Genomic DNA, 26,768 nt, shown 5'->3' on the forward strand with positions numbered 1-26,768 from the left:
ACTGCATCGCCTTTATTGAAGCTCTGACCTCGTCAAGAGATAGTGGAGAGTCCAAGTCCTTTACAGAGACCGTGTCAATAACAGGAAAATCGACACTTTGAAGGACACATCACCCAGTCTCTTATTATCAGTAAGGCATTCAGAGTTATAAAGAGCAGAGTAATATGACTTAAATTCTGCATTGAACTCTATGGGATCGGTAACTGTAACATTTGAGTCATTATTAATCTGCGGTATTAGGCTTGATGCAGCCTGCCATCTTAGCTGATGAGCTAACAATCTGCTTGGTTTATCACCATATTCATAATACAATCCACGAGTTTGTAGAAGCATGCGTTCAGTTTCTTTAGTGGAGAGGAGATCGAATTCTGCTACTCAACACGTCATTCGTATAGCTCTGGAGAAGGGTTGGATCTGATTGAGTTGGCTGAAAGCCGATGAGTTTAGCTCTGTGCTTCCAATATATGAAAGCAGAGTACGTTAGTACTTCCACCGATGGTTATTTTTGAACGAATTACGACGGCAAAAGAAAAACTCCCGAGAGAAATTGTTGTTAAAGTAAACAAGAAAGGATGGATAACGGAAAGCCTAATGAATGAATGGCTGACGCACTGTTACGGCAAGGGACCGGGAGGATTTTTTCACAGGAACAAGGCATTGCTCATTATGGACAGCATGAGGGCTCACATAACAGATTCTGTGAAAGAAGCCATCAAGAGGAGAAACTCAATTCCAGCTGTGGTTCCTAGGGGCATAACAAAGTATTTGCAGCCACTCGACATCAGTGTAAATCGTGCATTTAAGGTGACGCTCCGTGTTCAGTGGGAGGCTTGGATGATAAGTGGGGAGAAATTCTTCACTAAAACGGCCCGAATGCGAACAGCAACTTATGGTCAAGTCAGCCAGTGGATCCTGACAGCGTGGAGCACTGTCAAAAAATCCACTATAATCAACGGGTTTCGAAAGACTGGACTACTGCGTGTTGAAGAGGGCAGCACGAGCTCAGCGGGGAATTTGCCTTCAGATGAAAATGATGAGAGCGACAATGAAAACGAATCTGAGAAAACATCAGATGAAGCAATTCTCCGACACCGAAAGGACATGATTTCAGTGGTTTCAGTTCGCAGGAGGAGGAAGACAGTGACCAATGACTTTATTGGTAGCCTCCTGTTTTGTTACAAGCCGTGTTACAGGCACTGTCTTTCGTTAAAGCCTGTGTTAAGGTAATTTGTTTCAGTGTAGACACGCACAGAGAGCAGACGGCTGAGGTGTTTCAACTGTGCAGATCCGACTGAAAGCCAAAACTATCGCCACCGCAATGAAGCTTGAGGATTTTGGAGGTGGACCATCTTGGTGTCTCAGATTTATGAGACGTAAAGACCTGTCCATAAGGTCATAGACGATTCTGTGTCAGCAGCTCCCTCCCGACTACGAGGAAAAAGTTTAAAACTTCCACAAATCCACTCATGCAAAGATAGTGGAGCATTTCATCACATTCCATCCGCACGGCATAATAAATATGGATGAGGTTTCTCTGACATTTGACCTGCCTCTCACTCGGACTGTGAACAGGAAAGGAGAATCATTCATCACGCTAAAAACAACTGGCCACAAACAAACGCACTTCACCTGTGTACTGAGCTGCACGGCGGCTGGAGAAAAACTTCCACCGATGGTGATTTTTGAACGAATTACGATGCCAAAAGAAAAACTTCAGAGAGAAATTGTTGTCCAAGTAAACAAGAAAGGATGGATAACGGAAAGCCTAATAAATGAATGGCTGACGCAGTGTTATGTATATTTTTTTTATTCAGTGGGTGCAGCTTATACATGGGTGTGCTTAATAGTCCGGAAATTACGGTACTTGCTGGCTTCGTCAGGTGAAAGAAAATCTTTGCCCACACCATTGTGTGTAATACGTAGCCGCACTGGATAAAACAACCCACACCGCACGCCTTCAATGCCACGGAGCTGTCACTGCACCTCGTTGAAGGCGTTTTTTACCGTATTGTTGGGAAAGATAGAAATGTTCAGGCCCTTAAACTGAATTCGCTGTAATTTTCTGGCGCGCCGCAAGACATCAAGACATTCGCAGTGATAATGAAATCTGGGATAAATGCACACCATTCACCTTGACTGTTGTAGGAACCTTTAAAAATGTGCTTTGTTTCCAATGTTTTATGGCAATTTATTTATTTTATTTCTATTTTCAAATTTAATATTACATGACATTGTTTGGTTTTTTTTGTTCAGATATGGGTTTGTTTTATATCCAGAAAATTAATTTGTTGAATGTAAATGTTTTATTGTTGTCAAATGACTGTTGACCAAAAGGTTAAAGGTCATGAGAGTTACAGGGCGGGAGAGAGAGGAGCAACGCACATGGCGTGAAGGGACTGCGTGCAAGCTGTGTGAGCGCTACAGGAGACCGAGTATATTCTTAAAAAAATATTACTGCTCAAATTGTAACAAAACTGTATTCGGGTTTCCTTCTTTGATTTTTCTCAAAGTTTAAGTTTATTTAACGGCACTGCCTGTTTATAAGCCACCATCTCCGCCATCACGTGTGATCAAGGCCTAGCGGCTATCGCATTAGCAATGTGTGTGAACAGTGACTGCAGACGGGATCTAGTTGGACCTGGGACTTTGCGACTGGACGTGTTGCGTTGTTGCTGCTGTAAAGATCGCAGGGTTACACTGTGCTCGGATCGGCCTGACTCTCCACGCGAATGGAATTATTCATTAAGTTAACAGTGAGTTGATGCTGTTTGCGGTTCATCTTGGTTTCCTTGGATGGATGTAAGTGATTGTTTTCCAAGTTTCAGCTTAAAAGGATTTCTTTAACTCTTCACACTGTGAATGTGCACCAACTGGGCCCCAACGAAACCACTGGTAGTGTATGTGACTGAGTTGATGGTTCATATATATTTCATACAGGACTGAGTTTTTTCTGATAGACTGTGTAATATTGTGCACTTGGGTTTTTGTTATATTGTATTTTTTTTGTATCTCTTTATATGTTTTGAGGTCTTTAATTTTACTTTTGATACCAATATTCATTCATTCATTCATTTTCTTCCGCTTATCCGTAATTCGGGTCGCGGGGGCAGCAGTCTAAGCAGGCCCCCGCCTTCGACTGCTGCCCAATCCTCACAGCACCGTCCCTTACGGTCCCTCCTGCAGGTGGTGAGCCCACGGGAAGGCGGCCCCACGTCACTCCGACGTCACGGACCTTGATATTTCCCTCGTAAGGGAGATACCAATATTTTATTTTCTAAATATTTCACACTTCTACAGTTGTTTACTGGTTTCATACATTTTTTTTTAAACCACAGCAAAACTAAAATAACAGTAAAACTCCGGAATAAGAAAAATAAATATGGTTTGTTAATTTACTAATTTGAATTTGTACTCTGGTGTTTCATTCATTGGGGTTTCTTTATTGTAATAAGAGCCTGGTTTAAGTAGAAGAATACTTCCGGCCAATTCACCATTCAACTGCAGAGAAAACAGAGAGACCGCATGACGTCTTGACTCATCGTGCATAATAGGGTGCATAAAGTTCACCCATGGAATTTAACTTAGGTCAGCTTCAGCTATCAGTAGTAAAATCTAGAATTATATAATATAATTTAGCAATATGCTTCAGATAACATATAACATCGATTATATTCAGGATACACCAAATTGAGACTGTGTCTGTCCCCCGAGCAAAACCAAAATGTAGGAATTCTCAGAAAGTCTGTTTAAGTAACCTGATTAACACAAATGTAAAACATTTAAAGTGTCCAAAAGCAGCTCCAGTCAGTCAATTCCACTAATTATTATTTATAGACCCCCAGGGCCCTACTCTGATTTTCTCATAGAATTTGCAGATTTCATCACAAATTTAGCTACTTCTTTAGACAAAGTATTAATTGTTGGTGACATTAATATTCATTTTGATAATCAGGAAGACTCCTTAAGAGCAGCAGTTGTGTCCATTCTAGAGTCAGTTGGAATTAATCAGAATGTTATAGGACCCACTCATAGTGGTGGACACACTCTTGATTTGTTGTTAACATTCATTCATTCATTTTCTCCCGCTTATCCTTAATTCGGCTCGCGGGGGCAGCAGTCTAAGCAGGCCCCCGCCTTCGACTGCTGCCCAGTCCTCACAGCACCGTCCCTTCCGGTCCCTCCTGCAAGTGGTGAGCCTACGGGAAGGCGGCCCCACGTCACTCCGACGTCACGGACCTTGATATTCCCCTCGTAAGGGACCCCCGGAGCATAGAGGGTTAAGGGCCTTGCTCAAGGGCCCAAGAGTGGCAGCTTGGCGATACCGGGGCTTAAACCCCAGACCTTCCGATCGGCAACCCAACGCCTTAACCGCTGGAGCCACCACTCCCCCACTTGTTGTTAACATTTGGATTAAAAATAATAAACTAAGTGAGTATATAATAAACTAAGTTCCACAGTCTAAAGCTATTTCAAAGCCATTATCTCATCTCTTTTAAAATCTGCCTCAGTCATTGCATTAGTACCTCACCACGTTACCGTGTTAAGCGTACATCCACGCAGCTACAGCAGCGCGTTTTATCAATAATCTTCCAGAAATTACAATATTAAATAGATCTCCGTCTGACTCTGTCTGAGTCCTTACTAGATCTAGGAAATATGACCACATCACTCCTGTTTTAATCAGTCTACACTGGTTTCCAATCAAATCTCGCATTGATTATAAAATTCTACTACTGACGTATAAAGCACTTAACGGTCTCGCACCGCAGTATCTGAGTAAACTTCTGTACCAGTATGATCGTCCACGCCTACTTAGATCAAAAGATGCAGGCTACCTGTTAGTTCCTCAAATAATGAAGACTACAGCAGGGGACAGATCTTTCCCTTATAAAGCCCCACAGTTATGGAACAGCCTTCCAATCAGTGTTTGGGACTGGGTCGAGTTTCAAAACTTATTTATTTAGTCAAGCCTTTTGTCAGTAGAATTTTTTCTTAGGTGAAGGCACATGGATATAGTGTTTGGTGAACTGGGATATTTGTATGCTGTCGTCCCCTCACTTTCACACGTTCACTCAGGTTTGTTGACGGTGGTGTGGTGGGTCATCTCTTATCCCAGAGATCCCCCATGTCAGTGTCAACTTCTGGTTCTCCCTTTTATTTATGCTGCCATAGCGAGTCTTGCCGGAGTCCAAACTGCACAGCGATATTAACTTTCATACAACAATAAAGACACATAATAATCCATATCCTTCTCCTCCTGTCACCTCTCTCTCTCTCTCTCTCTCTCTCTCTCTTCTCGACTGGAGGCCACTCTGTGCAGCTTGGGACGGTTTCTCATCAACACCTTGGGTGGTTCCATGAAATTCCGGAGTAAGAACGGGCGCTTTGAGGATGGATTGGACTGTAGTTAATGTCAACAGTCTGCTACATTCACTCAGGACTATTTTTTGCTTTTGATCATCATCACTGTACCACGCAACATCATATATCTGCTATAAATGGACATTTAGATGGGGATGGGTTCACTTTTAATCACCACATCATCTGTGTAAAGCTGCTTTGAGACAATGTTCATTGTTAAAAGCGCTATACAATTAAATTGATTTGAATTGAATTGAATTATATTAGTTTAAATCTAAGCTTTATACACCATCTCCTGAGACAGTGTTACCTTCAACTCCACAACTCCACTGTTTTACATGTATAGGACAGGAAGAGCTGTATAATGTTATTGCCAAAGCTAAATTGGATCTAATGTCAGTTAGATCCAATTCCTACTAAATTACTGAAGGAAGTGTTATATACAACTGGTGAACCTCTTCTGAATATTATTAACTCTTCACTATCGTTAGGACATGTCCCTAAATTTCTCAAGTTAGCAGTTATTAAGCCCCTCATTAAAAAACCTAATCTGGATCCAAACATGCTATCGAATTACAGACCAATTTCAAATCTCCCATTTATGTCTAAGATTTTAGAAAAGATTGTCGCTGCCCAGTTATGTTCCTACCTGCAAGAGAACAATATCTTTGAAGAATTTCAGTCAGGTTTTTAAGCCCCATCATAGCACAGAAACTGCTCTAGTTAAAATCACTAATGACCTGTTTTTAGCTTCAGACCAAGGCTTCATCTCGCTGTTGGTTCTACTAGATCTCAACCTGCATTTAGAAGGATGTTCTGTAACCACTAGTTCAACGGTAAAAGACCTGTGAGTTATTTTAGACAGCAACTTGTCTTTCAAATATCATATCAACCAAGTTACATAAACAGCCGTCTTTCACCTTAGAAATATTTCTAAGTTAAGAAACATGTTGTCTATATCCGATGCAGAGAAGCTCGTCCATGTGTTTATGACCTCCAGAACAGACTACTGTAATGCATTACTAGGTGGATGTCCTGCATCATTAATAAACAAGCTTCAGTTAGTCCAGAATGCAGCAGCCAGAGTTCTCACAAGGTCAAGAAAATATGATCACATAACCCCAATCCTATCATCCCTACATTGGTTTCCTGTTAAGTTTCGAATAGACTACAAACTATTACTTCTCACTTATAAAGCACTAAATGGTTTGGCTCCTATGTATCTATCCAGTCTTTTAACATGCTACAATCCGCCACGCTCCCTGAGATCTCAAAACTCTGGGCTTCTAGTAGTTCCTAGAATAGCAAAGTCCACTAAAGGTGGTAGAGCATTTTCACATTTAGCTCCTCAACTCTGGAATAGTCTTCCTGACAGTGTTCGGGGCTCAGACACACTCACCCAGTTTAAGTGTAGATTAAAAACATATCTTTTTAGCAAAGCCTACACATAACACACATCACATATCATAACTTTGTGCTCCAGAACATCTGATCACATGCACATTATCAACTTGTGCTGTTAATATCATGAACAGCAGCTACGCTAATTCCTCTCCACTGCTTCTCTTTCTCTCTCCATCCCAAGACACCCTAAGGTTTGGCCAGCTCCAGTCACCTCCCACCTCGTAATGATTACGGACCTTTGAAGAAGTAGATGCCGAACTCGCAAACATCCCGAACCATCTAGAGACGTACCAGTGCCATTTGGATTCCGCTACATGTGTGGAGTTTGACATTGGACCTCCTGGAGTGTTTAAAGGCTCTGGCATGGAGAAGCTGATGCTGGATCTGTGATGATCACAAATGCTGAGCTTATAAAACTAGGAGCTACTAACCATATAGACTGCATAAGACTGCAGAAAGAACATCACTTATAATCTTATACTCCAGTAATCATGTTAGTTCTCACTCTCCAGTGTTCTGTATTGTTGAAAGATTTATGATCAAACTCTTGATGTCACCCAAATGAGGATGGGTTCCCCTTTTGAGTCTGGTTCCTCTCAAGGTTTCTTCCTCATAACATCTAAGGGAGTTTTTCCTTGCCACAGTCGCCACGGCTTGCTCATCAGGGACAATTTCACAACATTCACCTTAACTGTTGATTTGTGTAAAGCTGCTTTGAGACAATGTCTGTTGTGAAAAGCGCTATACAAATAAACTTGACTTGACTTGACTATACATATAACTATTACTCAGCATTAATACTCAGCTTCGCAGAGAACTCTCATGCTTTAGAGCAGGGGTGGCCAACCCGCGGCTCGTTTGGCTGGTTTCATGCGGCTCTTACGTTTATATCGAAGTTTGTGTTTGTGTTTTTTTAATGTGCGTGTTCGCTTCGCTTGAGTTCAATACGGTATTTTTAAGACTTAAATGAGCTTGCCCCTACTGCGAAACGTTGCGGTATATCAGACATGGGCAAACTACGGCCCGCGGGCCACACCCGGCTCTTTGTACGTCCCTGTCCGGTCTGCGTGAAGCCAATCATAAATTACAGGGATGCACCGAAAATTTTCCGCCGAAATGCCTAAATCACCGAAACAACACGGCAGAAACACAATTGTAATGACGCAATAAAAAAGCACAGCCAGCACACGGTTATCTGGATAAGAACCAACATGTCTGCGGTGTGCAGATAGCGATTTGCAAAACCTGCAATGTTGAAATTTCAAGATGGGGTGTATCTGCAAAGAGTTTCTCCAAGTCGGGTTTAATTTATTACCTGAAATCCAAACATCCCGTTTGCCATTCTAAATATGAGAAGAACACGGCGCAGAAAAGTAAAGTCAATCTGAGCATGCACACTCCATCTGTAGAGGACGTTTTTGAAAAGGCAGAAAAGTTTTCCAGTGATGGTGCCAAGGCAAAAGGCATAACACAAAAAATTATGGAATTCATTGCCTTTTGAATTGAATTTTTATTTCGGTGTAGCCCTAAAATATTATCGTTGGTGTGGACCTCCGACACAATTCAGGTCTCTCATGTGGCCCCTTGTGAAAATTTATTGCCCACCCCTGCGGTATATTCATCTCACGCACATGCGCATTTAATGAAAATACCGTATTGAACTCAAGCGAAGTGAACACGCACATAAAAAAAAAAACACACACACAAAGTCTGTGTTTTCTACCCTGAAACACGTGAAATCAAAGCATCGATCTGTTCTGACTTGACACCCATGTGAAAGAATTGCTTCGAGTGGCAACAACGGAATACGAGGCAGATTTGAAGGGGATTGTTCAAGGCAAGGAATGCCAAAAGTCCCACTAAGTAACATGCATAGTAAAAGAAAAACGCTATTGTAAATTATTATATTTTTATTTGTGGACTTGGTTAAACTAAGAGTTTGTGTGTGTGAGACAGTGCACACAATGTTCATTGTTGAAAATGACTGTCCTGTCGTCTTAGAACTGTAGGAGTCAATTTCTGTCATTATGTTGGTGTGTGACATTTACAATAAATCTGACTGAGCAGAGGTGTTTGTGTGTGTGTGTGTGTGTGTGTGTGTGTGTGTGTGTGTGTGTGTGTGTGTGTGTGTGTGTGTGTGTGTGTGTGTGTGTGTGTGTGTGTGTGTGTGTGTGTGTGTTTGTGTGTAAGAGGAAGGGATGGGTGATGTTCATGTGTGCCTATGTGTATGATGTGGCTCTTTGCGGTAACACAGTAAAAAAAATGTGGCTCTCGGTCTCTGACTGGTTGGCCACCCCTGCTTTAGAGTAAAGTTTATCATATATAAAGTTTAGCATACATTATATAATCAAAATGCTTGTAAATGTAATTCATGTTATTTAGGCGAGTGAGCAGATACAGCTGACTGATTAGGTTAGGGATTAGAAAAACAGGCAGTTTTAGAAAAATAAGGGGAAAAATGTATGAACCGGAAGAGATATTCGAGGTGGAAAATAGGGACGCATATAAGGACCAATAGTCACTCCAGAAAACAAGCCAGTAGAAAGTGGTGACCACGTACACCAGGCAAAGGGTGTCGGCCGGAAGAAAAAGATAGGAAAGTATAACAATAGTAAAAAAACTAAAAAATAGTAAAATAATACTAAAAATAGTAAAATAAGCAAGCAGCATTCAGGCAAAATGCCTTAACTATACCCAAACAGCATATGCACATATATTCGAAACACAAGTAGAAACTTAAGTTCCAAAATCATATATAAAATATATAAAAATATAAAAAATGAGGAGAGTATTAGGTTAATAAACACATCACTTTATCAGATAATAATGAACAGCTGACTGATTAGGATAGAGATTAGAAAAACAGCAGTTTTAGAAAAATAAGGGGAAGAATGTAGAGTCGGCATGAGTATGAACTGGAAGAGATATTCGAGGTGGAAAATAGTGACGCATATAAGGACCAATAGTCACTCCAGAAAACAGGCCAGTAAAAAGTGGTGAAAAAAAAGTGTTATGGCATAAAAAATATATTTTAAGAAGATTTTAAGAAAAACTATGTAAAAGACGAGAGCTATGAAAAATAGGAAAAGCATTTGGAGAAAAGTGCTGGTGTGTTAAAACTAAAGACCTGGTTTATAAAACTAGTAAAAAACTAACACGTTTCTATAGCAAGTCTACACAAAACAAAACAAGATTATTATTTGCAAAACAAATAATTATTTGCAGACATAGAAAAAAAAACAGACGAGATTTTAAGAAAAGGTGTGAATATTGCGGTGGATAATCTGTTGCATTGTTGTGTACAATGTGCATGATCAGGGGAATTTTTTTAAGACAAGGTCACTATCAATAGATATTTTTTGTACATGTAAATTAGAATCGTATGGAGGTGAACGAGGCCTCCTGGAAATAGGTGGAATTTTACTAAGAATAGGTATAAACTTACCAGAAAACAAGTGAGCAACAGGTGGGATATGCAAAGCCCGTAAAATGATTGGTGTACATAAATTGTGAGGGAGGAGATATTAGACAAAATATGTCAATTTTACTAGGTGTAAGATATAAAAAGTAAGGATTGTTTATATCAAATTCGCACTTGCATGTGAAAGCTGACGGGTGCCATTGCTGTTAAGATGGTTCTCTACCGAGAGCTCCATGGGACGGGCCTGAATTGACTGCAATAAAGCTGATTTGCTTCCTTTCATTTGTGACTGGAAGATGTCTTCATTTGGTTTGTGTGTGTATTATTTGAAGTTTTGAAACTTAATGGTAATTGATTAGTGAATAGCTAAAACTAATTGAGTATTGAGCCACTTAATTGTAATTTCTACTTGGACTTGGGGTCTGAGTTACGACATTATTCAGATAATTATGCTAATGAAAATACAAAATCATATTTTAATAATAATTTTTTTTATCAAAAGTCATATTGTTGTCCAAACATGTTTTATTTCACCTTTTTGTTTACTTATTGTACCTTTTAAAGTTTTTTTCATAAAATTTTCTCAAGAATATGAAAATTCATATTTCCATAACTATCATATGGTTTTCATGAAAAAAGTGTGAAAACATGATTTAGCATGTCACCTTTCCGTTTTTCGCTCAGATATTGAGCCTCAAAACGGTGTTTAATGAAATAATTCTTATGATTATGAAAATTAATAATTTCATAACTAGCATTTCTTTATGGAAAAAGTTTTTTTTTGTCAAAACATGATTTGTCATGTCAGCTTTTTGTTTTTTGTTCACTTATTGCACCTTTTAACATTTTTTCTTCAAATTATTTTCATATTTATATTTTTGTATGAAAACAGTCGTATTTTTGTAAAAACATGATTTGTCAGTCACCTTTTTGTTTTTCATTTACATACTGGACCCTTTAACAGTTTTCATGAAATTATGCTAATTAACATAAAAAAATCATATTTTTATAATAACTGTCATATTAAAAGTCCTTTCACTTATTGCACCTTTTAATTGTTGTTAACATAATGTTGTCATAATTATATATATATATATATATATATATATATATATATATATATATATATATATATATATATATATATATATATATATATAATTATGTTAATGAACATACAATATTATTTTCAATTTTCATAATAATTATATTTTTTTGTCCAAACTTTTGTCATTTCACTTTAAAGTTTTTCGCACTTTTTGTATCTTTTAGCTTTTGTTTTCATGAAATTATTCTCAAGATTATAAAAATTCATAATTTTAGCATTATCAATTATTTTTAAGAAAACAGTCGCATTTTTCTAAAAACATGATTTGTCGTCAATTTTTTATTGTTCCTTCATTAATTGCTCATTTTTCATGTTATTCATAAAATGTAGAATTTTAAAATGTATTAGTTCATAATTACTATCGTATATTTATTTATTTTTATTTAAGGTAAAATTTTTTGACAAAACATGGTTTGGCATGTGACAGTTTTTCGTTCACTTATTACACATTTTAAGAGATTTTCATAAATGTAAATGATATGAAAAATATATTAATGTATATAATATGGAAAAATCATATGGTCAAAATAACTGTTTAATGAAAAAAGTAATTTTTTCTCCAAAACTGATTTATCAGTCACCATTTCGTTTATCGATTAGATTTTAACCTTTTGACGGTCTTTAATTAAATTATGCTTTCGATTATGAAAATTCACATTTTTATATTAACTCTTTCATGATCCACATATATATAGGTTTTATAATAACTATCTTTTTTTTTTTTTTTATAAGAAAAGTCATATTATTGTAAAACATTTGACACTTTAACGATTTTTTATGTAATTTTGCTTGAGATTATGAAAATTCATAATTTCAGCATTATAAATTAAAAAAAAATAAACAGTCATGTTTTTGTAAAGACATGATTTGTCATGTCACCTTTTGGTTTTTCATTTATGTATTGCACCTTTTAACTTTTTATTTCATGAAATTATTCCCACAAATGTAAAAATGTATTTTTTTCATCATTTTTTTTAATGAAAAAAGTAATTTATTTTTTTATTAAAATTTTTTTTTTGTCAAAGCATTGTTTGGCATGTGACTTAGGATTCATTCCCTTATTACACATTTTCATAAAAGTATGCTCAATATAAAAACTCATATTTTCATAATAACTCATTTTTTTCATTAATTCATTATTTTTATTAAATTATTCACAAGAAAACGAAATTTCATATTTTTATTATCATATTTTATGAAAAAGGTTACATTTTGTCAAAAATATGTTCACGCCACTTTTTTGTTTTTTGTTTACTTATTGCACCTTTTAACGAGTAATTATAGTAATGAACATCCAAAATCATATTTTTATAATAACAATGATATTTTTGATCAAAAGTCATATTTTCATCCAAACGGTCTGTCATTTCCCAATTTCTTGAATGTCATTATAACAATGACTTATTACACCTTTTAACGTTTTTTCATTAAATTATTCTCAAGAATATGAAAATTTATATAGTCTATCATTATTATAAAAAAAGCAAATACACAAAACATGAGGTGTTGATGCATTTCTGATGAATTATGACTTTCTACACCTAATCATGTGAAAATTTTCATAATAACTATCATATTTCTTTATTTAAGGTAATATTTTTGCCAAAACATGGGTTTATAGGTAATATCTGATCATAAAAATGTGAAAAATTTGTGGTCAATTGCATGCTGTATGTGCAGATTTGCCTCAGTTCGAAAAAACGCTTTCTGTTTGAGCTACGAAGCTGAGACTTGCGGAATTGAGTCTCAGAAGCTCATTCTTCTCAGCACATACACTTTTTTTACAAAACCTGAGAAGTTGATACATTTTTGACGAATTATGTCTTTGTACACCTGGTTTGTTCAGGTTTCGCAGTTTTTAATATTTTTTTTATTAAAATATGATTATGAATTAAAAAAATTTATTTTCATAATAACTATAATATTTCTTTATTTAAAGTAATATTTTTGCTAAAACATGGTTTTATATGTAATATTTGAACTTAAAAATGTGCAGATTTGCTTCAATTCGAAAAAAACGCTTTCTGAATCGCAGTTTTCAGCGAGAAGCCAATTATAAAATAATGTCACCAATTCGTTTTTTGTTAACTTATGGCAACTTTTAATGGGTTTCATGAAATTATACAAGAATATATAAAATTATTATTTTCATAATATCTATACATTTTTTTATGAAAATAAATTTTTGTTAAAACATTATTTATTTTGTCAGCTTTTCATTTGTCGTTCACCTATTGCACCTTTTAATGGTTTTTAATACATTTTGCTTAAGATTATTATAAAAAAATTTTTGTCCTGTCACAATTTAATTTTTCGGTCACTTATTGCAACTTTTAACGGTTTTTATTGCAATTAATCTCAAGAATACAAAAATTCATTGTCATAATTATCTTTTTTTCATTAGTTATATCTTTGTCAAAACATTTGTCATTTCACGTTTCGTTTTTTGTTCAATCATTGTACCGTTTTAATGTTTTTTCATGAAATTGCTCTCAAGAATATTCATCATCCTTCATTAATTTTCTCCCGCTTATCCGTAATTCGGGTCGCAGGGGCAGCAGTCTAAGCAGGCCCCCGCCTTCGACTGCTGCCCAATCCTCACAGCACCGTCCCTTACGGTCCCTCCTGCAGGTGGTGAGCCCACGGGAAGGCGGCCCTACGTCACGGACCTTGGTATTTCCCTCGTAAGGGACCCCCGGAGCATAGAGGGTTAAGGGCCTTGCTCAAGGGCCCAAGAGCGGCAGCTTGGCGATACCAGGGCTTGAACCCCAGACCTTCCAATCGGCAACCCAGCGCCTTAACCGCTGGAGCCACCACTCCCCCATTTAATTTTCATTAAATCACTCTCAAGAAAATGAAAATTCATATTTCCTAATTATCATTTGTTTTGTAAAAAACATGCTGGCGTATTACCTATTCGTTTTATATTCATTTACTGCACCTTTTAACGGTTTTAATGACATTATTCTTACGATGATGCAAATTCATAATTTCATAATTATAATTTTTTTATGAAAAAAGTTCTATTTTTGTAAAACCATGGTCATGCCACTTTTTTGTTTTTCGTTTACTTATTGCCCCTTTTAACGGTTATTTAGGAAAATATGCTAATGAGCTTATAAACTTATTGTACCTAATTTCATAATTTATTTTATATTATAACTTTTTTATTGTTTCTTCAGTTATTTCCCATTTTTCTGGTCATTCATAAAATTATGCTGAAAATAATTTTCATCATAATATGAAAGTTTATATTTTCATAATAACTATCGTTTATTTTACTTTTTTATTAAAAGTAAATTTTTTTGTCAAAACATGGTTTGGCATGTGACTTTTTATATTCAATTATTACACATTTAAACAGATTTTCATAAATGTATGCTTAATATGAAAAATCATATTTTCATAATAACTATAATTCTTTTTATGAAAAAGGTCATATTTTTGTCCAAACATGATTTGTCATGTCACCATTTCGTTTTTCGTTCAGTTATTTAACCTTTTAACAGTCTTTAATGAAATTATGCTAACAATAATCAAAATTCAGATTTTCATAATAACTACCATTTCTTTTTATGAAAAGGGCCAGATTTTCAAAACTTGATTTGTCATTTCACCTGTTTGTTTTCCATTTATCATGAAAATATTCTCAAGAATATGGAAATCTATATTTTCACAATTATATTTATTTCATAAAAAAAATTTTTTGTAAAAACATGATTTGTCATTTCACCTACTCATTTGTCGTTCACTTATTGGACCTTTAATCGGTTTTTCATGAAATTATAATGAATATGAATTAATGAATATGAATATTTCATGAATATGAATTCAGATTTTCATAATACAATCATATGTTTTCATGGAAAAGTCATACATTTGTAAAAACATGATTTGTCATGTCACCTTTTTGTTTGTTGTTCACTTATTGCAACTTTTAACAGTTTTTCATGAAATTATTCCGACAAATATGAAAATTCATATTTTCATAATTATAATGTTTAAGAAAACAGTCATATTTTTGTAAAAACATGTCCATGGCACCTTTTAGTTTTTTTTTTGTTTTTTTTTTTTGTTTTTTTACTTATTGCACCTTGTAATGTTTTTTATGAAATTATTCTCACAAATATGAAAATTAAAATTGTCATAACTATAATATTTGATTTAAGATTAATTAAATTTTTTTTTTGGTCAAAACTTGATTTGTCATGTCACCTTTTCGTTTTTCTATCACTTATTGTTCTATTTAAAGTTTATCATAAAAATATTATCTAGAAAAAGAACATTTTAATTGTCTATTTTTTTCGAGAAATATGTTTGTATTTTTGTTCATCTTTTCGTTTTTCATTTATGTATTGCACCTTTTAATGGTTTTTCATGAAATTATTCTCACGAATATGAAAATTCACATTTTTTTTCAATCTTTTTTTATATAAAAAAAGTAATTTTTTGACAAAACATGATTTGTCCTGTTACCATTTTATTTTCGTTTATTTATTGCACCTTTTAATGGTTTTTCATTAAATTATTCTCAAAAATATAAAAATTCATATTGTCATTAACCTATATTTGTTATGAAAAAAGTCAGATCTTTGTCAAAACATGATTTGTTATTTCACCTTTTTTGTTTTTCGTTCAATCATTGTATGTTTTAACCCCATTTAATGAAATTATGCTTAAGATTATAAAATTAATAATTTCATAATAACTAACATTTCCACAGTAAAAAAATGGTGTGTTAATATTTCAGAGTAAAGTTATTTTAACCCAGATAGAGTATTTTCAACACTTTGGGGAGTAAAGTTGCTCTATCAGTGGATTTAAAAGTGAGTGTAAAAATCTGCAGAAACGCAGTGACAATTTTAACTCTACAACAGTGATAAATACCCGCCACTCTGCTGTGCTTCTCAAACGTTTAGCACGAATTTCGGTGGAGGAAGATTGTGAAGGAGCAACGCTAGGTCACTGATATTGCTAGGTAAGTAATATCCTTTGTTGTCCACACCAAAACGGTATTTTTTAACTTTACATAATTTTGTAATGAATAATTTTGTAATTACATAATTTTGTAATAAAAGTGTGAGGTCATATTACAAGTTATAGCAATCCGTATCGGTAACTGTTTCTTTATGTGCTGCAATATTTTCACGAATGAAGTTGGTCAGAATGATGTAATGTATTTTTTAGCTTCCCAGGCAACGTTAATCTAGGTTTTTTTTATATATACTAGTAATGTTAGCATGCATCTGATAGTTAATGTTGGTCTTATAAAACGATAACTTAGATCACTGATTGCATGACGTGTTTGTTTAACATGGCTTAAAAATTTTAACGGGTTACTGTTCGAACTAAAATAGCCAATGAGCTAGTTAACTTTGAAACAGTTATTTGGTAGCTAATTGGAGACCGTGCCTCTTAACTTTAACTAGCTTTAATTTGCTGCAGAAAATATTCGTTATATTTTTAAATATACATTAACGTTATATTCAACCAGCACAACTTTGTCTTCTTCAGCCGCCATTTGTAATTGCAGTGTAACATCTAAGTAATGCATGAGAGAAATGGATAGGTAACTCTTAGTTGAACCAGCCCTAAATTATAAATTTGAATATATATTTTCCTTGTTAACAGGGGCAAAATGCTGTTGCGTGTTCAATTCGGGGAAGAGCAGAAATACGTCAAGCTGTCTGAGCTGACATTCTATGCTTTTTTGAAAGAAGGTGGGTACATTAGGTTAAAGCTATAGCCTATACATCACGCAATGACAAAATAATACAGCTTTAACCAATTATGTTATAATATTTAGTTAGGTCAATAATAATTTTCTTTTCAGTTACATAAAATTGGGTGCAGATACTTGTCTTTCATCATTTAGTGAATACATGAGGCAAACTTAAATATGAACTTTGATTCTTGTGAGAAGGGAATGCATGTTTTTTTGTAAACTTTTTTAAACAGCGTGTCTAAAATTCAACATACCAGAAAGCACACAGCCAGACATTAAGGTGTATGACCAGTCAGACACAGAACTTGACACCAAGGTTTTTGAAGAAATAGTGAAGGAGTCACCTGGAACTCTGAGAATCATGCTGGGCAATGGAGGACCAGGTATTCATTCAGACAATTCACAAATTAGTTTGTTTAGTTTAAAGTCCGGAATGTGAACATTTATTGTCTTAAAATACCAGTAACTTTTTCTTGTAATATGTTTCTATATTTTGTACCAATTTCATAATGAACAGGTGCCTCTCAGTTATCATCATGCTCGGGTACATCTGATGACACTGTCATCCTGAATTTCACAATGTGCGACCCTGTTGAAGAAGAAGCTGCTGCCAAAGGAAGCCAGCCTAAAAGGCCATCCCACATAAACTATGAGGCAAAAGCGGTAAGTGGTGGAAATTGCTAAGTCCAAGTTGCTTAAATTGTTAAGTCCAATCTGAATGTTGTTTCAAAATGGGAAGTGTTCTTTAGATAACAATTTTTTTCATTATTATTACATATGGTTTTACAATAACAGAAAGCACATTTCCACCTATAGTTGATCCCTGACAGATGCCACCAGAAGACAGATGATTAACATACTTGCTAATATTTTACAAATATTAATTATGTAAATTTTGTTGCGCAATGCCATTTGAGTATGATGTTAACTTTGAATTCATATGCTAGGACATCCCCCCCCCAAAAGTGTCAGAGTGATGTATGCACAGGGGATAGTAGCTTTGTTTCCCTATCTAGAAGACCCATACTCACAACATGGATTTGTAAGTAAATGTGTCTATTGCAACATTATGCACATATTCACTCTTTGAAATGTTAATAGTACTCTTTTAAAATGTATTTATAATCACTTAGGAACCTTACTACAATCCAGAGAGTGGTTCAGGATACCTTGCATGGCGATTGAAGACCATACAAAGAAAAACAGCAGAGGAAAGAGGTGCCTCAGTCAGCAAATATCCTACAGGTATGTTTACTGATCAGTGACGTGATTATATTGGTGACCTGTGAATTGTACAGAAAGTTTTTAAGTTGGTGGGCCAGGTCGTGTTCGTCAGCCCTCCACCTTTGACAGAGAGCCATCTGATGAGGATGTGGAAGCAGCTATTGCTGTTATGAGACACTCTGGTGATGAAAAGACTGTCAGTGACAAGATGAAAATGACCTTCATATATTGGCAAGCAATGGTCAACGATGAAGCCAAATCATCAGATGTCTTCTTGGTCTTCCCACGATTTCTGGACACACCAGGACTGGTATGACCTTAATTCACAGCATCACCAAAATATCCAATGTAGCATTATGTATCACTTATCACTTCTGTGTGTTACATTGCAGATAGAACAAGATTTTAGATTTCTGTTTGGTGAGGCCACGGCAAACAAATTCTTGGAGAAGTGGCCAACCACTTTTAAAGCAAAAGTAATAAAGGAAAGCCATGGACTTGTACCCACCATAGAACTCTTGGATTTGATGTGCAATGCTGAGTCAGCTGCTGAAGTTGAGAATGGTATGAATGGAACTGTTTTACTTGTTATTGTGGGTTATGTAGGTGTGTAGTGTACATTTTCTTAATGGTGCAAGTTGTCATTTTGAATGCTATGCTATGGCATAATGTTAACCAGGTTTTTATTTACTTATTTGTAGGCTGGGACAGTGACATGTCTGCCATCTTGCTGCTGCTACATCTGCTACCACCATCTGCACAAGGTAGAAAGAGGCCGGGAAAGCTTTCTGCATATCAAGCTGTAGATCAGCTCATCAGATTTTAAAAGGTATGCTTAAAGGGTTAGTTCACTTAAATTGTTATTTTTTTGCTTTGATTATTTACTAACCCCCATGTCATCCAAGAAGTCCATGTCTTTCTTTCTTCAGTCGAAAATAAATTAAGGTTTTTGAGGAAAACATTCCAGGATTTTTCTCCATATAATGAACTTCCATGGTGACCAACAGTTTGAGGGTTCAAATGAGTGTTCAAAGCCTATCTCAATGTAGCTTCAAAGTCTCAATATGATCCCAGCAGAGAAATAAGGTTCTTATCTAGAAAAACAATCAGTCGTTTTCAAAATAAAAATACCACAAAGTGTTGTAGAATCTCAAGATGCGCCACTCATTACGTCATGACATCAGAAAGATCCAAGTGTGGTTAAAAAGTATATTATTTTTATTTTGAAAACAGCCGATCGTTTCTCTATATAATACCCTTATTTCCCAGTGGGGATTGTCGAGTCTTTGAAGCTACATTGAGACAGACATTTGACTCTTCATTTAAACCCTCAAACCATTGGTCACCATAGAAGTTCATTATATGGAGAAAAATCCTGGGATGTTTTCTTCAAAAACCTTAATTTATTTTTGACTGAAGAAAGAAAGACATAAATCTTGGATGACATGGGGGTGAGTAAATTATCAGCAAAAATTTTTTTAAAGTGAACAAATTCTTTAAAAGTTGTTTAAAATATATCTTCCATCACCTCAATCTTGTGCACAGTTGGAGGTGATCTGATCTATTGTCAGAAGTTAGTCACCAAAACAATTCTGTTGAATATGTTTTGTTGTAGGTTGGAACCAGTGTGCAGCAGCATCTAGACAACATCACCCAAAGCAGTCAGCCCTACCTTCTCACCCAGGGATCCACACAGAGCACCATTCACTCCTACTTCATTGTGGTTGACAAGCATGCACTTCCATGCAAGGCAACAGGTTCAGTTGGAGCTTTTGACGAACTTTTTAAAGCCCATTATGTCTTTGGTACGTCATACAGTTCTTCTCTGAGCAGCTTTTTCACTTTTGTCCAAACAACCCTCTATAACATCGACATGGGGGAAACAAAGGAGACACCTAGAGTTGCAGAGTTGCGGGCAAGAACGATGCGTTAGTTAAGATAAAGCTATGAAGTGTTTTCTTTGCAAAAGTGACCATGGAAGTCCAAACAACCTTGTTAAGCAATTTAAGGTAATTCATGGGCTATGTACAGGCAGGACTCTTTCTGAAGTGTGGACAAGAAGGATGCTCACGTTCTTTTGGTAGTTTTTCTGGTTTAAGAAAGCATCTTAATAAGTGATGGCAGTTTAGTTGATTCTGTAGATTGTTCGAGACATTAAAGTGTTAGAGAGCGATGGTTTTAAGATTCCATTATACAATGGTTATGTTTGTGGCACTGTAGTACTGGGGATAATTTGGGTTTGCATAGTTTGTTTGGTCTGGTGGAGTCTTTCAGTGCAAGGTACTGTTGCAGGTTCTGTTTAGCGGAATGTAATGTAAATTGCAATGTAAATTCAATGACATTGAAATGCCTTATTCTTTTACAATAAATTGTGAGTTCTGTGATCTAGTGTTATTGTGCTTGTTTTTATTTGGATAGTAGTTGATAGTTCTATAACTCAGTAACACTGCATCTTATGATTTATATATTTTTTTAAAACACTAGAGAAATGAAAAGTAAATATTACACTTAGTGTCATTTTTAAAAAAAAGTTAAATTGTATATAAATTAACTCTATACTGTGTAATTATATTACTCTTAACAGTGTGATTAACCTACAGTGTTAAATACTTTTACACATTTCATTGTTATTTTTTACACAATATTGAGTAGAATTAACTCTAAAAACTTGACACTGACCAAAGAGTAAATTTTACACTGATTTCGAGTGGGACCAAATGTTATCTGAAACAGAGTCAATTTCAACTCTTCAGGAGTTAAATTAACATTTCTGTTTTTACTGTGTCTTTTTATGGTAACGGTCTTTTTTTTTTCAAAACATAATTGTGACAGTTCACCTTTTCGTTTTTCGTTTGCTTATTGTACCTTTTAACCGTTTTCATGAAATTATTCTCAAGAATATGAAAATGTTCATATAATTTTTTTAAGTCAAAATTTTGAAAAAAAAATTATTTGTTGTTTCAGCTTTTTGTTTTCGTTCACTTATTTGACCATTAAACGTGTTTTCTTGAAATTATGCATTAGAATATGAAACGTCATTTTTATCATTTCATTTTATGAAAAAAGTCATGTTTTTATCAAAACTTGATTTGTCATGTCACCTTTTCGTTTTTTGTTTGACGTTTTTTTAATGATGTTATGTTTAAGATTATGAAAATTCATAATTTCATAATTTTTTTATCACTTTTTTATTGTTCTTTCTGTTATTGACAATTTTACCAGTTATTCGGAAAATTATACTTGTGAAATGTATTCATAATAACTATTGTTTATTTGTTTTTTGTTTTTTTTTTATTAAAAGTTACCTTTTGTCCAAACATGATTTGTCAGATAATCAAACTTCAGATATGATAATTTAATATGAAAATTTATATTTTCACAATTATTAATTTTTTTTCATAATTATATTTATATAATATTTTACAATTTACTTGTCATGTCACCTTTTTGTTTTTCGTTTTTTTTATTGCCCCTTTTTAAGGTTATTGTTGAGAGATTTTGCTAGTTCGGTTTATAATATAATAACAAATTTAAATATAATAACATATAATATAAAATAATAATAACAGCAATAATAGTAGGAAAGTTATGCATTACCAGGTGGATGTCCTGCATCAATAATAAACAAGCTTCAGTTAGTTCAGAATGCGGCAGCCAGAGTTCTCACAAGGTTAAGGAAATATGATCATATAACCCCAATCTTGTCATCCCTACACTGGCTACCTGATCGAATCGACTACAAACTGCTGCTTCTTTCTTTTAAAACAATAGATGGTTTATCTCCCATGTATCTCTCCAGTATTTTAACACGGTACAATTCGTCACACTCCATTAGATCTCAAAACTCTGGACTTTTAGTTGTTCCTAGAACAAAGTCCACTAAAGGCGGTAGAGCATTCTTACATTTAGCTCCTAAACTTTGGAATAGTCTTCCTGCCTGTGTTCGGGGCTCAGACACACTCTTCCAGTTTAAGTGCAGTTATAAAACGTATCTTTTAACAAAGCCTACACATAACAAACGTCACATATCATAAACTTGTGCTCCAGTACATCTGATCAAATGCACATTATCAACTTGTGCTGGTAATATAATGAAAAGCAGCTACACTAATTTCTCTCCACTGCTTTTCTTTCTCTCCCCATCCCAAGGCATCCGGTTTGGCCAGCTCCAGTCCCGTCCCACCTCATGAAGATTATGGACCTTTAAAGAAATAGATGCCGAACTCGCAAACTTCCAGTACCACCCAGAGACATAACAATGCCAATTGGATCCCATTTCATGTGTGGAGGTTTGACATTAGACCCCCTGGAGTGTTTAAAGGCGCTGGAATAGAGAAGCTGGTGTTGGAACTGTGATGATCGCAAATGTTGAGCTATTTTATGAGTTGCTCAGTAGCTCCTAGTTTTATAACCATAATGACTGTAGAAAGAACATCACTTATAATCACACATTCCAGTGTTCATGTTAGTTCTCACTCTCCAGTGTTCTGTATTGTTTAATGACTATAATCAGACTCTTGATATCAGCCAAATGAGGATGGTTCCACTTTTGAGTCTGGTTCCTCTTAAGGTTTCTTCCTCATGACATCTAAGGGAGTTTTTCCTTGCCACAGGCTTGCTGATCGGGAAAAAATGCACACCATTCACATTGACTGTTGATCTCTGTAAAGCTGCTTTGAGACAATGTCTGTTGTGAAAAGCGCTATAGAAATAAACTTGACTTGACTTGAAAGTTGGGTTTAATAGGGTTGGTGAGTGCAGGTGCATCATGCACTGTGCAAAATTCAGTCAGAAGTCATGTATGGATTTGCCTATGCGGGTATAAACCTTGGCTATGCAGAGAAAACAGAGAGATACCATGAGACTAGACTCTAGACTCATCGTGATAATAGGGTGCATAAAGTTCACCCATGTAATTTAACTTAGGTCAGCTTCAGCTATCAGGAGTAAAATCTAGTAATATATAATATAATTTAGCAATATGCAAGAACATTCTATTTAGCAAGAACAGTCTCAATTTGGTGGATCCTGAATATAAGCGATGTTATATGTTATCTGAAGCATATTGCTAAATTATATTAAATATTGCTAGATTTTACTCCTGATAGCTGAAGCTGACCTAAGATATGTCCCCTGAGCAAAACCAAAATGTAGGAATTCACAGAAAGTCTGTTTAAGTAACCTGATTAACATTAAAATTAAATAGGACTGAATGCACAGCCAGCACCTCTGATCTAAAGATAGGATTGTTGAATATTAGATCTCTAATTGAATATTAGATCTCTAACTCCGACCAGGAGTTTCAAATAATGTGTTTGACAGAAACGTGGATTAAACCGAATGAATATGTAGCATTAAATGAAACGAGTCCTCCTGGGTATAGTTACATACACCAACCCTGTCTAAATGGCAGAGGAGGCGGAGTCGCAGCTATTTATAGTAATAATCTAAGCGTCACACAAAAGACTAAACACAAATGTAAAACATTTAAAGTTCTTTACACCAACATAAAATATTCAGTGTCCAAAAGCAGGTCCAGTCAGTCAATTCCACTAATTATTATTTATAGAACCCCAGGGCCCCTACTGATTTTCTCATAGAATTTGCAGATTTCATCACAGGTTTAGCTACTTCTTTAGAGGAGAGTGGAGGTTTGGGTTGGTACTTTAAATGTTGGTAATATGACTGGTAAAGGGAGAGGGATAGCTGATATGATGGAGAGGAGAAAGGTAGATATGTTGTGTGTTCAGGAGACCAAGTGGAAAGGGAGTAAGGCCAGGAACATTGGAGGTTGGTTTAAACTGTTCTATTATGGTGTGGATGGAAAGAGAAATGGTGTAGGGGTGATTCTGAAGGAAGAGTACAGTAAGAGTGTAGTGGAGGTGAAGAGAATTTCTGATAGGGTGATGATCGTGAAGCTGGAAGTTGAAGGGATGATGATAAATGTCATCAGTGCCTATGCGCCACAAGTCGGCTGTGAGATGGAGGAGAAGGAAAGATTCTGGAGTGAATTAGATGGAGTGGTAGATGGTGTACCTAGGAAAGAACGATTGGTGATTGGGGCAGACTTTAATGGGCATGTAGGTGAAGGGAACAGAGGTGATGGGTAGGTATGGTTTTAAGGAGAGAAATGTAGAAGGGCAGATGGTGGTAGATTTTGCTAAAAGGATGACAATGGCAGTGGTGAATACGTATTTTAAGAAGAAGGATGATCATAAGGTGACCTATAAGAGTGGGAGAAGGTGCACACAAGTGGACTATGTTCTATGTAGGAGATGCAACCTGAAGGAGATTGGAGACTGTATGGTGTTGGCAGGGGACAGTGTAGCTAGACAGCATCGGATGGTGGTCTGTAGGATGGTTTTGGAGGCAAAGAAGAAGAGGAGGAGAGTGAGGACTGAAAGAAGAATAAGATGGTGGAAACTGAAGGAGGAAGAGTGTAGTGTGAGGTTTAGGGAAGAGGTCAGACAGGGGCTCGGTGGTGGTGAAGAGGTGTTGAAAGATTGGGTAACTACTGCAGGAGTGATGAGGGTGGCAACTAAAAAAGTACTTGGTGTGACATCTGGAAATAGAAAGGAAGACAAAGAGACGTGGTGGTGGAATGAGGAAGTGCAGGAGAGCATAAGGGGAAAGAGGTTGGCAAAACAGAAGTGGGATCGACAGAGTGATGAGAAAAGTAGGCAGGAGTACACGGAGATGTGGCAGCGGGTAAAGAGGGATGTGGCGACGGCCAAGGAAAAGGCATATGAGGAGCTGTATGAGAGGTTGGGCACTAAGGGAGGAGAAAAGGATTTGTACCGATTCGCAAGGCAGAGGGACCGAGCTGGGAAGAATGTACTGCAAGTTAGAGCAATAAAGGCAGGCAGGGTGAAGTGGGTGGAAAAGAGTGACAGGAGTGATTTGTGATAGTAGGGTATCTGCAAGAATGAAAGGGAAAGTTCATAGGACTGTGGTGAGACCTGCAATATTGTATGGATTAGAGACAATGGCGTTGAGTAAAAGACAGGAGGAGGAGCTGGAGGTAGCAGAGCTGAAGATGTTAAGGTTTTCGTTGGGAGTGACGAGGATGGACAAGATTAGAAATGAGTTTATTAGAGGGACACCCCATGTAGGATGTTTTGATGACAAGGTGAGGGAGGCGAGATTGAGATGAAACCACCTTGTTATCAAAACATTGGCTGTCCGTCTAATTTGCACTGTTTGCACATGTCTAAACAGACATGGGACATGATTTATATTGGTATAAGAATGCTGAGGATAGAGCCACCAGGAAGGAGGAAAAGAGGAAGGCCAAGGAGGAGGTTCATGGATGTGGTGAGGGAAGACATGCAGGTAGTTTGTGTGAAAGAGGCAGATGTAGAGGACAGGGTGGTATGGAGACGGATGATCCGCTGTGGCGACCCCTTATGGGAGCAGCCGAAAGAGGAGGAAGAAGAAAAAGTCACTCCAGAAAACAGGCCAGTAGAAAGTGGTAACCACGTACACCAGGCAAAGGGTGTCTGCAGGAAGGAAAAGATTTGAAAGTATAACATAAAATAAAAATAGTAAAATAAGCAAGCAGCATTCAGGCAAAATGCCTTAACTATACCCAAACAGCATATGCACATATATTCAAAACACAAGTAGAAACTTAAGTTCAAAAATCATATAAAAAATATACCCCTCCTTGAACTGCCACCTTAACGTGGTGGAGGGGTTTGAGTACCCGAATGACCCTAGGAGCTATGTTGTCCGGGGCTATATGCCCCTGGTAGGGTCTCCCAAGGCAAACAGATCCTAGGCGACGGGTCAGACTAAGAGCGGTTTAAAAAAACCCTTATGAGACAGAACAGATCAAGGACCGTGACGTAGCCCTGTATGGCGCAGCCGGGGCCTCACTCTGGAGCCAGGCCCGGGGTTGGGGCTCATATGAGAGCGCCTGGTGGCCGGGCCTTCCCCCACGGGGTCCGGCCGGGCTCAGCCCGAAGGAGCGACGTGGGGCCGCCTTCCCGTGGGCTCACCACCTGCGGGAGGGACCGTAAGGGGCCGGTGCGAAGAGGATCGGGCGGCAGTCGAAGGCGGGGGCCTCGACAACCCGATCCCTGGACACGGAAGCTAGCTCTAGGGACGTGAAATGTCACCTCACTGGTGGGGAAGGAGCCTGAGATTGTGCGTGAGATTGAAAGGTTCCGACTAGAGATAGTCGGGATCACCTCTACGCACGGCTTGGGCTCTGGAACCACACTCCTTGAGAGAGGATGGACTCTTCACCACTCTGGAGTTGCCCATGGTGAAAGGCGGCGGGCTGGTGTGGGTTTGCTTAACCTTTTCTTTTTCCCTCACTTATAGTACAGTTTAACAGTTTTTCATGAAATATTTCACAATAATATGAAAATTCATAGTTTGATTATTATTATTTATGAAAACAGTCATGTTTTTGTAAAAACATGATTTGTCATTTTGCCTATTCACTTTGCATGCTCATGTTAGTTCTCACTCTCCAGTGATATGTATTGTTTAATGACTATAATCACACTCTTGATGTC

At 36.5% G+C, this 26,768-nt stretch overlaps 2 protein-coding genes and 1 long non-coding RNA gene across 5 annotated transcripts in view; 2 read left to right on the forward strand and 1 right to left on the reverse strand.

Annotated features, from left to right (window-relative positions):
* LOC310725326 overlaps positions 1-26,768 on the reverse strand; it is a 517,016-nt gene that overhangs the window by 72,547 nt on the left and 417,701 nt on the right. The window lies entirely within an intron of this gene.
* Positions 16,025-17,775, forward strand: LOC310725298 (uncharacterized protein). Of its 2 annotated transcripts, none has more exons than XM_083540160.1 (4): positions 16,025-16,272; positions 16,926-17,014; positions 17,253-17,402; positions 17,537-17,775. In XM_083540160.1, the coding sequence occupies exons 2-4, from the start codon at positions 16,933-16,935 to the stop codon at positions 17,701-17,703; spliced, it is 399 nt and encodes a 132-aa protein (XP_083396286.1). In that variant the 5' UTR covers positions 16,025-16,272; positions 16,926-16,932; the 3' UTR covers positions 17,704-17,775. The 2 variants fall into 2 exon arrangements, with proteins under 2 accessions (XP_083396286.1, XP_083396287.1); XM_083540161.1 differs by having other exon boundaries at positions 17,277-17,402.
* On the forward strand, positions 17,979-20,280 carry LOC310725096 (uncharacterized protein). 2 transcript variants are annotated; one of them, XM_083539718.1, is made up of 6 exons: positions 17,979-18,061; positions 18,153-18,264; positions 18,330-18,553; positions 18,636-18,807; positions 18,945-19,072; positions 19,859-20,280. In XM_083539718.1, exons 1-5 carry the CDS (start codon positions 17,996-17,998, stop codon positions 19,067-19,069), a joined length of 699 nt encoding a protein of 232 aa, XP_083395844.1. In that variant the 5' UTR covers positions 17,979-17,995; the 3' UTR covers positions 19,070-19,072; positions 19,859-20,280. The 2 variants fall into 2 exon arrangements, with proteins under 2 accessions (XP_083395844.1, XP_083395843.1); XM_083539717.1 differs by lacking the exon at positions 19,859-20,280 and having other exon boundaries at positions 18,945-19,251.

The sequence above is a fragment of the Silurus aristotelis genome (genome assembly GCF_946808225.1).
Source record: "Silurus aristotelis genome assembly, chromosome: 4".
Taxonomy (NCBI): Eukaryota; Metazoa; Chordata; class Actinopteri; order Siluriformes; family Siluridae; genus Silurus; species Silurus aristotelis.

Excerpts from the sequence above, each read along its gene's own strand:
- LOC310725096 (XM_083539718.1), top strand. The coding sequence starts at position 17,996 with ATGTATGCACAGGGGATAGTAGCTTTGTTTCCCTATCTAGAAGACCCA. Across the intron at positions 18,265-18,329 it reads AGTCAGCAAATATCCTACAG|TTGGTGGGCCAGGTCGTGTT; the intron begins GTATGTTTACTG and ends AAAGTTTTTAAG. Across the intron at positions 18,554-18,635 it reads TTCTGGACACACCAGGACTG|ATAGAACAAGATTTTAGATT; the intron begins GTATGACCTTAA and ends GTTACATTGCAG.
- LOC310725298 (XM_083540160.1), top strand. The coding sequence starts at position 16,933 with ATGCTGTTGCGTGTTCAATTCGGGGAAGAGCAGAAATACGTCAAGCTG. Across the intron at positions 17,015-17,252 it reads CTATGCTTTTTTGAAAGAAG|CGTGTCTAAAATTCAACATA; the intron begins GTGGGTACATTA and ends TTTTTTAAACAG. Across the intron at positions 17,403-17,536 it reads GCTGGGCAATGGAGGACCAG|GTGCCTCTCAGTTATCATCA; the intron begins GTATTCATTCAG and ends CATAATGAACAG.